General features: G+C 51.4%; 1 protein-coding gene across 2 annotated transcripts; it reads left to right on the top strand.

Moving 5' to 3' along the window:
• Positions 1 to 23: 23 nt before the first annotated feature.
• On the top strand, positions 24 to 11,438 carry Unc5cl (unc-5 family C-terminal like). 2 transcript variants are annotated; one of them, XM_048805246.1, is made up of 9 exons: positions 24 to 440; positions 3,982 to 4,426; positions 4,888 to 5,188; positions 5,946 to 6,208; positions 6,873 to 6,974; positions 7,214 to 7,281; positions 8,068 to 8,168; positions 8,299 to 8,412; positions 9,755 to 11,438. In XM_048805246.1, the coding sequence occupies exons 2-9, from the start codon at positions 4,042 to 4,044 to the stop codon at positions 9,975 to 9,977; spliced, it is 1,557 nt and encodes a 518-aa protein (XP_048661203.1). In that variant the 5' UTR covers positions 24 to 440; positions 3,982 to 4,041; the 3' UTR covers positions 9,978 to 11,438. The 2 variants fall into 2 exon arrangements, with proteins under 2 accessions (XP_048661203.1, XP_015343180.1); XM_015487694.2 differs by having other exon boundaries at positions 28 to 413.
• The last annotated feature ends 1,496 nt before the right edge of the window (positions 11,439 to 12,934 follow it).

Genomic DNA, 12,934 nt, shown 5'->3' with positions numbered 1-12,934 from the left:
GCGAAGTCTGGCTTCTCTTACCTTCTCTCATTTTAATAACCTCTGGCTGGGGCAGTCGCTCACCAGCAGGGGGCGCCGTAGGGAGGGGTTTCAAGGTGCACGGCCTGTACCCAGGTGAATCCTTCCCTTTCTCCTCCCTTCTGGACCTATCCTGCTAGCTAAATTAGTCAATTTCCTGGGATCCTCGGCTCCTACCTTGACTCGATTGGACTTTGCCAATAGAAAAGGACACTCTCCCCAACTCCTTATGGACGCTGGGAGGCATGAGTCGGCCAGGAAGCTCTAGGCCACTCCTACCTGATTCTCCGCCCACCTCCACTTGTAGGCTGGCCTGGCTGACCTGTCTATTTCTCAGAGAAGGAACTACTGTTCCGGGACAAGCCAGGAGCCTCTGGGAGGAATTAGCCAGAAAGGTGAGCCCCTTTCTGGGGCACCTGGAGGTGGGTGGGCACTGCAGCGGGGTCACCTGGACTCAGGGGAGGGGCGAGGCCAGAGTGTGGGGATCTTCTGTGGCAGGAGAGGAAAAGGGCCCCTGCTGCTGGGTGCTGCTGGGCTGATCTGTGCACTATAGAAATGTGGGCATCGCTAATGAGCGCTGGCTGTGACTCAGCCGCGGCCTCACTCATCCCAGTGCTTTTATGTCCTGTAATGATAACTGGAGATCTAGCAGATGTTGGGAGGTGCGGTGAGAACAATGAGGGAGAAGGGTTGAGTTTAACAGATCTGAGCAGCACTTTGCAGCAGGACTCTGGATCTTTGTGTTGGAGAAAGCAACTACCTAGGGACAGGCGATGGCGGGATTCTCAAGAGCCCTCATTTTAGGGAAATGCTATTCAGGACAATCTGGGGCCTGGAGCAAGACAAACTGGAGGAATGAGTGGGTGTGTGTGTGTGGGGGGGTCGGTATGGAGTTGGGAGGCTCCAATTCATACTTGAATAACTGTAGTGCTGCAGGTTCTGTTCAGCAAAACTGGGGACCATTTCCCCTCCTGGGGCTAGGGGGAGGATGGACTGAGAGTCAATGCAATCTGCAAGAGCTCTCAGCCTGGGGCCCCAGGGCTGAGTTGGGGGAGGAGCTAACCTGCTAGGTAAATGAATGGTCTCCTCTTGAAGGGCCCTGAGGCTTTGGGGGTGGTACATACATACCAGCTTCTCTGGGTGGGGACGCTGGGCCAAGGGACATCACTGCACCACCCAGTGGGGTGGGGAGGATTTGGACTCTGGTCTTGGGAGGCCCCAAGAAGGTTGTTGCTGTAGAAACGAAGTGGGTCCCCCCCTTCCCTTCCCACTAGCTGGCTGGTCCCCTGACACTAGTGCATTGGTGGAACCAAGGGCGTGCCGTTAGGTCCTTCTATTTCTTTTTACTCTATTTCTATTTCTTTCTTGTCCAGCTTCATTCCCTCTAGAGGAGGAAAGAAAGGCCTGGGTCAAAAGGATGGGCGGGGAGGGTGAGGGGTGTTTCTGAAAGTCCTTGTCATCCTGGCGCATCCTTCCTTTCTGTCTTCAGTTGGTGCTTAATAGTCCCTGTCCATCCTGATCTATGAAATGAGATACAAATAACACCAGCTCTTTGAGGATCAAATGAGATGAGCCATGGAGAGGGCAGCGGTGCAGAGTGAAGCTCCATAGATGATAGCTATTATCAGAGTTAAAATTATGAATATGGAAGAACCAAAAGAAAGGGATGGAACCTAGGAGTAGCTCGAACCCACCTTCCCACCAGATGTGGGGCACTGTCAGCTCACCTGAGTCACCTGTGTGCCCTGCAGGCAGGCTGGCTGAAGAGGCTGGCGCACTGACCGCAGGGTCGGGTTTTAAGGCACAAGGGGCAATGCAAGCCTCCCTTCCGGTCCACATCTTCAGCGAGGAAGCCCGGTAAAGAGGCCCCGCCTTGAGTCCATCCCGAGGACATAGAGCAGCTTCTGCCCTGTCTGGAAGAGGGTGGGAAGGGGGCTTAGTTTTCCTGGGGAAGGAAAGGAAGGTAGGCAAAACCTCAGCTCCAGGTGGGTGGTGTGAGAGAAGGAGCAGGACGTAACGGATGCCAGAACTTTTTCAGTGGAGATCCTGGTGAATCAACCCGAGGGGATTCTGAGGACTTGGAAGGAGCACATCCTGCCTCACAGATCTCAGCCGCCAAGTGAATGAATTCCACTCCCTCAGCAGCTCCTTGAGAGCTGAATAAGACGTCATCTTTGACAGGACCGAACTTCCCACAGTGCCTGATACACAGCCGGTGCTCAGGAAATACTCATTTGGGAAAGCTGCATGTGGCGGCAGATGATCAAGAGCTGCTCAGGCTGGTGGGATGGCGATGGAGAGAGATGCGAGTGGGGGAAGAGACTTCCAAGGGAGGGCTGGTGACCCAGAGAGGTTCTACTGAACAGGAGGGCTGCAGGGGGGACACAAGGCAGGTGGGGAGAAGTGGGAAAAGTAGGAGCCAGAATGAGCTTGTCCCATAGAGTGAGAGGGTGTTGGAAATCAGGGGGACTTGAAGGTGGATTAAGGAAGAGCTGGCGTTTCTACTGGAGGCTGCTGGGAAGTCTCCTGTGAGGAGCAGGCCCCCACCTTTGTTTTTCTTTCTTTCTTTCTGCTTCTTTCACTTTTAACTTTTGTTACTCATGTTGTACTGTGTGTTTGCCTGGGAACTACCTTGGGAGTTTCTGGCAGAAGGAGGGGCATAAAGAAACAAACACATTTGGACAGTGCTTATCATCCACGAATGATGTCACAGGACTTCCCTCCATCCTCAGGATCGCCTGGGACATTTCCCCTCCACTTTTAATAACTTTGGAAAAGAATGATAAAGTTTACATAAAATAACGTGTTTGGTGCCATTCGTAGTCCTTATTCACATCTTCCGCCCTCTCAATTTGCCATGGCCTTTAGCTGTGACCAGTGGGAAGAGTTTGGGGGGTATCCTTCCAGACCTGCACTGTCTTAAGACAGCAGTCACTAGTACATGTGGCCACTGAGCACTTGAACTACAGCAAGTCCCAGCTGAGATGTGCCTTAAGTGTAAAATACACACAGAATTCACAGACTTGGTGTTGGAAAAAGAATGGAAGATATCGCAATAAATTTATATTAATTGACTGCTGAAATAATATTTTGAACGTAGTGGGTTAAATAAAAATAGCATTAATTTGTCCTATTCCTTTTTTAATGTGGCCACCAGAACACTTAAAATTACATATTTGGCTTGCATTTTGTTTTTATTGCACACGACTACTCCAAATCTTTCTCTACACATTTATATCTACACACACACACACACACACACACACACACACACCCATAAACCCATATCTATACTATATACACTTATCTTTTTTGCAGTGCTGGGGATTGAACCAAGGGCCTCTCACATGCTAAGCACACACTCTACCACTGAGCCATGCCCCCAGCCTATGCCTTTTTTTTTTTTTTACATTAATAAGATCAAAGGAGGCCTATGTGTGTCTTGCTTTTTTCACTTAAGATTTTGCTGTATCAGCACTTGCAGATCAAGACAAAGTCCTCTTTTTCCTCCTTTTTATTTTGAGACAGGGTTTTTCTAAGTTGTTGAGGCTGGTTCTAAACTTGTGATACTTTGACTCAGCCTCCTGAGTTGCTAGTATGCCACCACACCTGGCCAGGGTAGATATTTTGACAGGTGAAGAAACTGAGGTATACTAATCAGATAAGCATACCCAGCCACAATGCCCTAGATAGCATTTGAACTCATTGTCTAAATGTAAACTCTTTCTGCCTCAGAGTTTATCTTGATGTACTAGGTCATGAAAAGTTTGTCAGAGAGAGAGAGAGAGAGACAGAGAGAGAGAGACAGAGAGAGAGAGACAGAGAGAGAGAGATGGGGGGAGGTGAAGGTCTATGAAAGGAATTGATCCAGCAGCTGTGCTGGAATGTGCTCCTTCACTGCAGCCACATGGAAGCCAAGTCTTGGCTTCTACAAGTCTTGACCCAACCCATTTTTTCCTCTAGGCCCTTGGCCTTGACTGGCACTGGGTGCAGGAGAGCCAGTAGCATCTAGTGACCAGGCGGATGTGCCCCCAGGAGAGTTCCTTCCAGCCCTCCCAGTTCCTCCTGCTGGTGGGGATCCCAGTGGCGAGTGCTCTCCTTCTGGTTCAGTGCCTTCGCTGGTATTGCTCTCGCTGGCTGCTGGGGACCTGTCTGAAGCCAGATGGGCAAGAAGAGCCAGTGTCCCCGTCCACCCCACTACCAGAATATGATGCTCCAAGGCAGTGTCCACCGGCCACACTGCCAGAGATAGCTGCCTTCTACCAGGAATTGCACATGCCCACCCAGGGCCAGACCATCATCCGCCAGCTGATGAACAAACTGTTGGTGTTTTCGGCTCGAGAGGTGGATCACCGCGGCGGTTGCCTGATACTCCAGGATACAGGCATTTCCCTGCACATCCCTCCAGGTAGCCACTCCCAGCCTCCTCCTCGGCATACAGTTGTTGGAACTGCATTAGGACACCACATCTGTTCATAGGCATCTTTTTAATTTTGAAAATTGTTTTTCTAGTTTAACCTTATTGAATCCAATTACTTATCTTTTGTGACAGCTTCCTGGCAGGTGGAAGTAAAGTGCCTTGTTCTAGTGACACTATGCGTTGACAATTCTCAGATAAAAGGAAGAGCACGGTTTGCAAATCTACACAAGGCCCTGCATGGGTTAGCAGCAGCCTTGAAAGGATGGGCACTGACTGGTTTAGGATTAGGCCATGAGTCAGCTCATGGCGGTCTCATTCATATGGCCTCTCTGGGCCCTGCTGGGGGCCTCTCCTAGGCTCCTGCCTACCTACTCTCTTACTCTGGCTGACCTCTTTCCGGGGTAAGGGTGCCTGCCTACCAGACCCATCTCAACTCTCCATCTCCCCAGGTGCTGTGGCCGTGGGCCGCCAGGAGCGGGTATCCTTGATTCTGGTGTGGGACCTGTCAGATGCCCCGTCACTGTCCAGGTCTCAGGGACTGGTGAGCCCTGTGGTAGCATGTGGCCCCCACGGAGCCTCCTTTCTGCAGCCCTGCACCCTCACATTCAAGCACTGTGCCCAGCAGCCCAGCTACGCCCGCACCTACAGTAGCGACACCTCCCTGCTAGATGCCAAGGCCTGGAGGCCCCTGGGTCGGCCCGGGGCCCACACGTCCCTGGATGAGTGCCGCATCCTCCTCTCCCACTTCAGGTAGGCACCTGCCCACTGGCCTGTCTTCCTGCTCCCATGTCTCTGCCGCTGTCTTTCCTGATTCCTGTCTCTCTGCCTCGTCCTCAGCTCTGTCTAGAACTGCCCCTTTATCTATTCAGGATGGTCTGCAAATCCCTGGGTCCCCCGTGTCCCTCTTTGGGCCTCTGTCCCACCCACTGTCCATGGCATCTTGTTTATTTCCAACATTGTCCGGGGCTGTGCATCCCACTCCTGTCTCTCTGCCTGCCTGGAGGGGGTCTGCTCCATTCCTACTGGGGTCTCTCTGCAACTGTCTCGACCTTGTGTCTCTGTCCAGTACTATCTCCAAACTACTGAGGCCAGTTTGTCCCCTCCAGTTTCAACTCATGTTTGTCCTCCATCTCTGACCTTCTGGAATGTTAAGGTGTCTGATTCCCCATGTCCTTACCTCTTGTTGATGAGAGCAGGGCCATTTGTGGGGCCCCTCACAAGCATGGGGATTCTGAGCCTACCTTCCCACTCTCCCTGCCACAGAATACTCATTGGCTTTCCTCTGCACTCAGTGAGGGGCACCAGGACATATTCACTTTGGGACACCTCTAGCAGCCGGCCCACCCCTCTCCAGGTCCTCTCCATAGGTCCCTCTGGAGTGTTCTCTGCACCTCCTGGGAGACCTGCACTGGGCCCTTCACGTGACAGGAGCCTGGTGGTAGATGCACTGGGGTCTGGCGTTTCCCTGCCCTCCCGTGTCAGTCCCTGCCACCATCTTCCTCTGCAGCCTGTACACCTGCGTGCTAGAGGCGCCTGTGGGGCAGGCTGCCCGTAAATGGCTGCAGCTCGCCGTCTTCTGCTCGCCGCTGGTGCCTGGGCAGTCCCACCTGCAGCTGCGTGTCTACTTCCTGAACAACACGCCCTGCGCCCTGCAGTGGGCGGTGACCAACGAGCAGCCCCACGGTGGGCGCCTGCGCGGGCCCTGCCAGCTCTTCGACTTCACTGGGGCCAGAGGTGACCAGTGCCTGAAGCTCAAGTACATTTCTGAGGGTGAGGCAGGTGGGGCCTGGGAACTGGAAGCAGGGAGCCCCATGAGAAAGAGGGGTCCGTGGCCGCCCCCTGGGCTGGGAACCTGGGAACCCTAAGTTTCTTTCCTGGACTCCTGGGCCAGCAGCAGCAGCAGCAGAAAGGAGACCTCCTGGTTTCTGCTGCTGCCCAGAAGCTTCCAGGCTTTGTCCTCTTCCTCCCTCTGCTGTGCGCCCAGCCCTTGCTCCCCACCCAGGACAGGGTGATGCCAGGTGGGAGGTGGGTGGTGTTGTACCCTGCAGGAATGGGGGAGGGGAAGGTGGAGGCTTTTATTGTCCCCCTGGGTGGACCTGGCACAGGAAAGGGCCTCCAGTCTTTCCTTGGGCCCTCTTGCCCTTATTCTAGGGCTGCTGGCATTGCCCAGGGCAAATGCCACACTATATTTGTGTGGTTGTGGGCAGGGCACACGGTGGTGGTGCATGGCTGCTTCAGGGAGGGATGGGGGATGGAGGCTGCAGGGAGGGGGAGAGGAGGGAGTATGGGGTACAAGGCCACTTTGGTTCCCTGCCCAGGTTCAGGAGATTTCCATCCACTGAGACCCTCCTCACTTTACTCTTCCCACAACTTCCTTTAAGATTTGTGGAAGGCCCCACCTTCTGAGCCCCTCTGCCCTCTCTCCCCTCCCCAGGTTGGGAGAATGTGGATGACAGCAGCAGCCAGCTGGTTCCCCATCTCCACATCTGGCATGGAAAGTGCCCCTTCCGCTCCTTCTGCTTCCGGAGAAAAGCAGGTAGTCCAGGAGCCCCGAACCCTCCTGCTCCCACCCACCAACAACCCTGATATTCTGCAGCTCTATGCTGGGCTGTGCACATAGACTTTCTGTTAAGGGAGTCATTGCAGATCTTTGCAGTATCCGGCCTCTGCTTCTTCAGAGCCCTAGTGTTCCTGTAGAGTCCCTTTGACATCTCCTCCCCTCTCACCCCAAGTCTTTTCCTCTCACATCTGTCACTTTCTACCTCCTCTTTTTAGTCAATGAGAACGAGGACTGCTCAGCATCAACCAATGAGATCATTGTCACCATGCACACCTTCCAGGATGTGAGTTGTTATTGAGGGGCAGAAGGAGGGGAGGGCCTGTGACAAGTCCCAGGTAAGGTGGGCCAGGGGTCTGGTACCTGCTGAGTATGGTCCTAATCACATAATCAAGTAGATAAAGATGCCATTTTCCACAGAATAGACATCTCACTCCCTTGTCTGTCAATGGAGGAATCCAGCGGGGAACAGAACCAGATGGTGGATTAGCCCTTCTCCCACCTCAGGGACTGAGGCAGCAAGGAGACCTGGTGTCTCCTAGGCTGCCTACATCTGAGAGACGAAGCCTGGTATCTCCAGTGGGAGAGTGACCAGGAAGGGGGCTTGGAGTAGGTGGGAGGGAGTTAGTTCTTTCCTCATCTCACAGCCTCGAAGGACTATATGAAGAAATCAGGGGGGTTTCATCTGAGTGGAAGGTAGACAGGTACCCTGATGTTGTCTCTTGGGAGGAAGGTGGGATGCAGGGAAGGGGGCACAAGCACCTGAGTTTGGTATCTCCCCCTGCCCCATGACCGCATCCAGGATTTCTCATGGTAGCTTAAGATGCACCCTGTATGGGTCTTCGTGTTCCAGTCCCCAAAGAGCTCAGTGGTTCAACTTGAGGTTGAATGTGGGGTTCTGGGGTCAGTGAATTAGAAGGAAGAGAGGGCTGGGTGGGGCATTACCTCCTGGTAAAGTGGCTCTGGGGCACAGGGTGAATCAGAGACACAGAAATAGGGGTAGGCTCTCAGCTTCTTCCAAGGGGAATGTCTTATGACCCCAAGTGTATTCATTGCCCCTCTGTGAACTCAGGGCTTGGAAACCAAGTACATGGAGATCCTCAGATTCCAGGCATCAGAGGAAGAGTCCTGGGCAGCACCACCCCCTGTCTCCCAGCCACCCCTGTGCAATAGGTGAGGTGAGGGGTGACCTTTCTGCCTGGGGGATGTTTGGGATTCCTTCCCCAGCACCTACAGGGCAAGTACAGCGTTTGGGGGTCTCTTTGATTCTTCCCTCCAAGAACACCCTTTCCCCCTGGCTCAGGCTGCCCCCAGAGCTCTTTGAGCAGCTGCAGATGTTGTTGGAGCCAAACAGCATCACGGGTAATGACTGGCGACGACTGGCCTCTCACCTGGGGCTCTGTGGCATGAAAATCCGGTAAGAAGGGTGAGGTCTGCAGATGGAAGTGGCGGGTGGGTTGGGGTAGGGAATCCTCAGGACACCCTGGGAACTGGACCACAGATAAGGGGATGACTTAAAAGAATGACAGCAACTACTCCCTACCCTCTTCCCCGTAGAAGGGTAGCTCTACTGATCACTGTATCCTCAGTACCTAGAGTAACACCTGGCTCTTAGTAGGTCACAATAAATGAGTTAACAATGAATCAAATATCATGCAAGTCACTGGGTGCTCATGATTACTAGCAGATAGTGTGTGTAAAGCATGTGGCTAGGCGCCTGGCACATGTATACTCAATAACTCTCATTTGTGGTGGCAGTGCAGCCACAGTCCCTGTCAAAGGAATTCACAAAGAAATTGTAGAATAATTCTGAACCAGGTCCCAGAATCCGGGCTGTGAGTGCAGGGGTCAGGGAAGGCTTTCCCAGGAGATGGGGCTATAGTAGGGCTTTGAAAATGGTGGGTTTAAAAACCAGCCATTTATTTAAGCATTTCTTCAAGACCCACTATGTCCTGCTAGCACTGCGATACAAGAATGACAGCCGGTTCCAGCTCTCAGGAGCTCATATCTTGTGTAGTAAGGGATGCAGAGAGTTTAAAAATAAAGTCAAGTGATCTTTGTGCCTGCTTGTGTGCATCTAAGTTGCCTACCACACTGGGAAAATACACAATAGCTGAAGAGCTAGCTATGACCAGAGGAACCTGCAATTAGGGCTTCAGGGAGGAGGGGTGGGAAGAGAAGAGAGCCCTTGTCTGAGGGGAGCAGCAGAGGTGTTTGTGGGTGTGGTGTGTGCAAGGTGGGACAGGGACAGGCCTCAGGAAAGGAGGCTCAGGGTGGGCAGGGGTGAGCCAGAAAGTCAGGAGCACTGGCTTGTTCAGTGGGCAGAAGACTCTGGAAGATTTTTGAGCAGCAGAGAGTCATGATAAAATCTATGGTTTAGAGCAACTGTTTCCTTTCTGGTGGGTAGAATGCTGTGGCCTGGGAGACAGAGAGGGGAGCCATTAAGAGCCTGGGTGAGGCAGGAGTGTGTTTGCGGTGGGGGAGGAGAAGGCAATCACAGAAATCAGAGCGGGAAGCAAGCTCAGAGGTCCTTTCATCCAAGCAGCTGAGGCCCAGAGAGGAACAGAACCTGGGAGTTAGCTTCTGAGCCCTAACAATCTGAGGTTTTAAAATCCTGGGGCCTCAGGCCACCCAAGTCCCCTGGACCCTAGGGAGAGCAGGAGGAGACCCAGAGCTAGGCTGGAGAGGAGGGGGGGTCGCAGTTGTGCCTGGAGGAGAGGGAGACCCCTCTCCAGCTCGCTCCTCCTGGCTTGGGCCAGGTTCCTGTCCTGCCAGCGCAGCCCCGCCGCCGCCATCCTGGAGCTGTTTGAGGAGCAGAATGGCAGTCTGCAGGAGCTGTACGACCTCATGACCGCCATGGAGCGGCTGGACTGCGCCTCGGTCATCCAGAACTACCTGAGCCAGACACCCAGAGGCAGCCCAGGCCCCGCCCGTGGGGCCGCCCTGGAGAACCAGGGCTTGGAGCTGGACGAGAAGCTCTGAGCGTCTGCTCTCGGGGGTGGGGGAAGCCGGGGGTGTGCTCTTCTGCCCAGAGAGAAAATGGCAGCTTGATGGACGTGCCCGGAGTCCTCTTCAGAAGCCACAGTCCATGTCCAAGGCCATCCAGGATACCGGAGCGCTCTCACCCGCGGGCTGCACCCCGACCGCCCCTGCGCCCACGAACTTTGTTCTGCGTGCAGGTCCTCTCTTGGCCAGCAGGGGGCGCGGGAGCCCAGGAGATGGCCACAGTCCGGCCAGCCTCTTGGAAGCTATTTCATAGACCAGTGGTCTGCCAGGTTGCCCCATGGGCACCGCATAGCAACAGTTTAGTCTACAAGGGTTCACTGAGCACTTAATAAGACCCAGCACTGGGCTGGGGCACTGGCGAGTACTGGAGTATCTGAGGTGAGGCCTCGACCCCTGACCACACAGGTTCCTTGCAGGAATCAAGATGACCTTCACATGAGCAGAGGGCAAATTCTAAAATAGCAGGTGCCTGTGGTTAGGGGGTGTGGTGGTCTGCTATGGACTGTGCTTTGCTTTAGGAATCAAGAAGGGAGGGACGTTGAATATGGCCTTGGGGTAAGGAGAGGGTTTTAGGGAGGATGTTGGGTGGTGTTCAGTTGGATTTAGGGGAAAGAGCTCAACTGTGCACAGTAGGAGCCAAGAGCAAGCACAGAGGACCAGAGACATTAAAGAGCTGCCCGGGTGGGCATGAGGGAGGGTGGCAGGAAGGTTTTAGAGCTGGGCAGTCACATCTACTGTCCACAACCTCCTGTCGTTTCCTTTGCCTCTCTTGTTCCAATTCATGCCTGTCTTCCCCTCTCTGCAGTTCTCTCTCTCATAAAGCATTCAAGCTGAGAAGAAGCTGCAAGATTAACATTCTTGCCCAGTCTTTATATCTCTTCACCTCCACTGTGTGAGTTTTAAGTCTCTGACTTCATTGACTTCATTTTTTTTTGCCTCTATTTCCTGCTGTTGTTCCATCTCTAAATCTGCTCACTGACTGCCTTAGCATCTTTTTTCTCTACCCAGTTCCTGTGCCCTGTCTTTGTGGGTTTCTTTCTGTATTTGAAATCCTCAGTCATTCCCCTCAGGCAAATGTCTCCAAACCAATGTTAAACATATTGGAAGAGACTGGGCTACCCCAGGAATGAATGGGGCTATTTTACCCATGAAAGAAGACCCAGATTAAGGTCAGAAAATAAAGAAAGGGGTTGAAGAATGTCCCACTCAATCATCAAATACTTATTTAGCACTTACTGTGTGTTAGACACTGTATACAAAAGAGATGGATAGGCTGGGCCCTGAAAGGAGAACAGAGGATTTGACTGGATTCTAGCAATGCTTTTGTTTGCAAACAGGTGTTGTTAATCTGTTGAAGGGACAGCAGTCTCTCTGGCAACCCTAACAATTTGCTTCTATACTTAATTAAAAATATTAATGCTTTTTTTTTATAATGAATGCTATTGTATAGTAAAATATGAAAATTGCCTTTTCATAAAAACAGACACATAGATCCATGGAACAGACTAGAAGGCAAACAAACACACACAGATACAGTCCTCTGATCCTTGACAAAGATGCCAAAAACACATTGGAGAAAAGAGAGCCTTTTGAACAAATGGTGCTGGGAAAACTGATTATCCATACGTAGAAAAATAAAACCAGACCTTCATCTCTCACCTTAAACAGAAGTCAACTCGAATCACAGGCCTAGGATTTAGACCAGAAACCATGCAACTCCTGGAAGGAAATGTGGGGTCAATACTCCAACACATAGGTGTAAGCAGAGACTTCCTCAATAGGATTCCTGAAGCTCAGGAAATAATACCAAGAGCTCATAAATAGAATGGCATTAAATTAAAAAGCTTCTGCACAGCAAAGGATATAAGTTAGAATGTGAAGAGAGAACCTACAGAATGGGAGAAAATCTTTGCTAGCTACTCTTCTGAAAGATGATTAATATCCAGAATATGTAACAAACTCAGAAAAACTTAACACCAAAAAACAAAATAAAACAAACATCCCAATTTTAAAAATGGGCAAATTAACCAAATAGACACTTATCAAAAGAAGAAATACAAATGGCCAACACATATGTGAAAAAAATGTTCAACACGAGCAATTAGAAAAATGCAAATCAGAATGACACTGAGATGTCATCTCACTCCAGTTAGCATGGCAACCATCAAGAATACAAACAATAATAAATACTGGAGGAGGTGTGGAGAAGAAACACGTCCTTTTACTTTGGGTGCTGGGGACTGAAACCAGAAGCACTTTACCACTAAGTCACATCCCAGCCTTTTTAATTTTGATACATGGTCTCACTAAATTGCTTAGTGAGACCTCAGCCTCAGCCTCAGCCTCCCATGTTGCTGGAATTATAGGCATGTGCCACAGTGACCAACTGAGAAAAAGGAACTTTTACGCTGTTGGAGGGATTGTCAATTAGTAGAGCCACTATGGAAATCAGTATGGAGGTTTCTTGAAAGAGTAGGAATGGAACCACCATATGACCCAGCTCTACCACTTCTTGGTATTTGTCCTAAAGAATCAGCATACTGTAGCCACACATGCATACCCATGTTTATGGCAGCACAATTCATAATAGCCAAACTATGGAACTAGCCTAGGTGTCCATCAGTGGATCAGTGGATAAATAAAATGTAGTATATGAAGGATGGAAAACAGCAACCCCCAGGGAAAAAGGGACCAACAACCTCCAAGGAGAAAGGAGGACCATGGCTCCCAGAGGGAGCAGGCAAACAATGGGCTCTGGACTTTCACCACTTCCCAGCAACAATGGACTTTGAGTATTCACAACTGCTCCCCCTGAGCTGGGCTTTGAACTTGCACAAGTGTTCCCCCTGACCGACCAAACAATGCATTCTGATATGATTCAAGTTCCACTTAAACCCTATAAAAATCAGATCTCTCTTGTAACCAGTTTCCAT

The sequence above is a fragment of the Marmota marmota genome, unplaced genomic scaffold (assembly GCF_001458135.2).
Source record: "Marmota marmota marmota unplaced genomic scaffold, marMar, whole genome shotgun sequence".
Classification (NCBI taxonomy): Eukaryota; Metazoa; Chordata; class Mammalia; order Rodentia; family Sciuridae; genus Marmota; species Marmota marmota.
This window is presented reverse-complemented; position numbering and strand designations above follow the sequence as displayed.

Excerpts from the sequence above, each read along its gene's own strand:
- Unc5cl (XM_048805246.1), top strand. The coding sequence starts at position 4,042 with ATGTGCCCCCAGGAGAGTTCCTTCCAGCCCTCCCAGTTCCTCCTGCTG. Across the intron at positions 5,189-5,945 it reads ATCCTCCTCTCCCACTTCAG|CCTGTACACCTGCGTGCTAG; the intron begins GTAGGCACCTGC and ends CTTCCTCTGCAG. Across the intron at positions 8,169-8,298 it reads CAGCCACCCCTGTGCAATAG|GCTGCCCCCAGAGCTCTTTG; the intron begins GTGAGGTGAGGG and ends CCCCTGGCTCAG.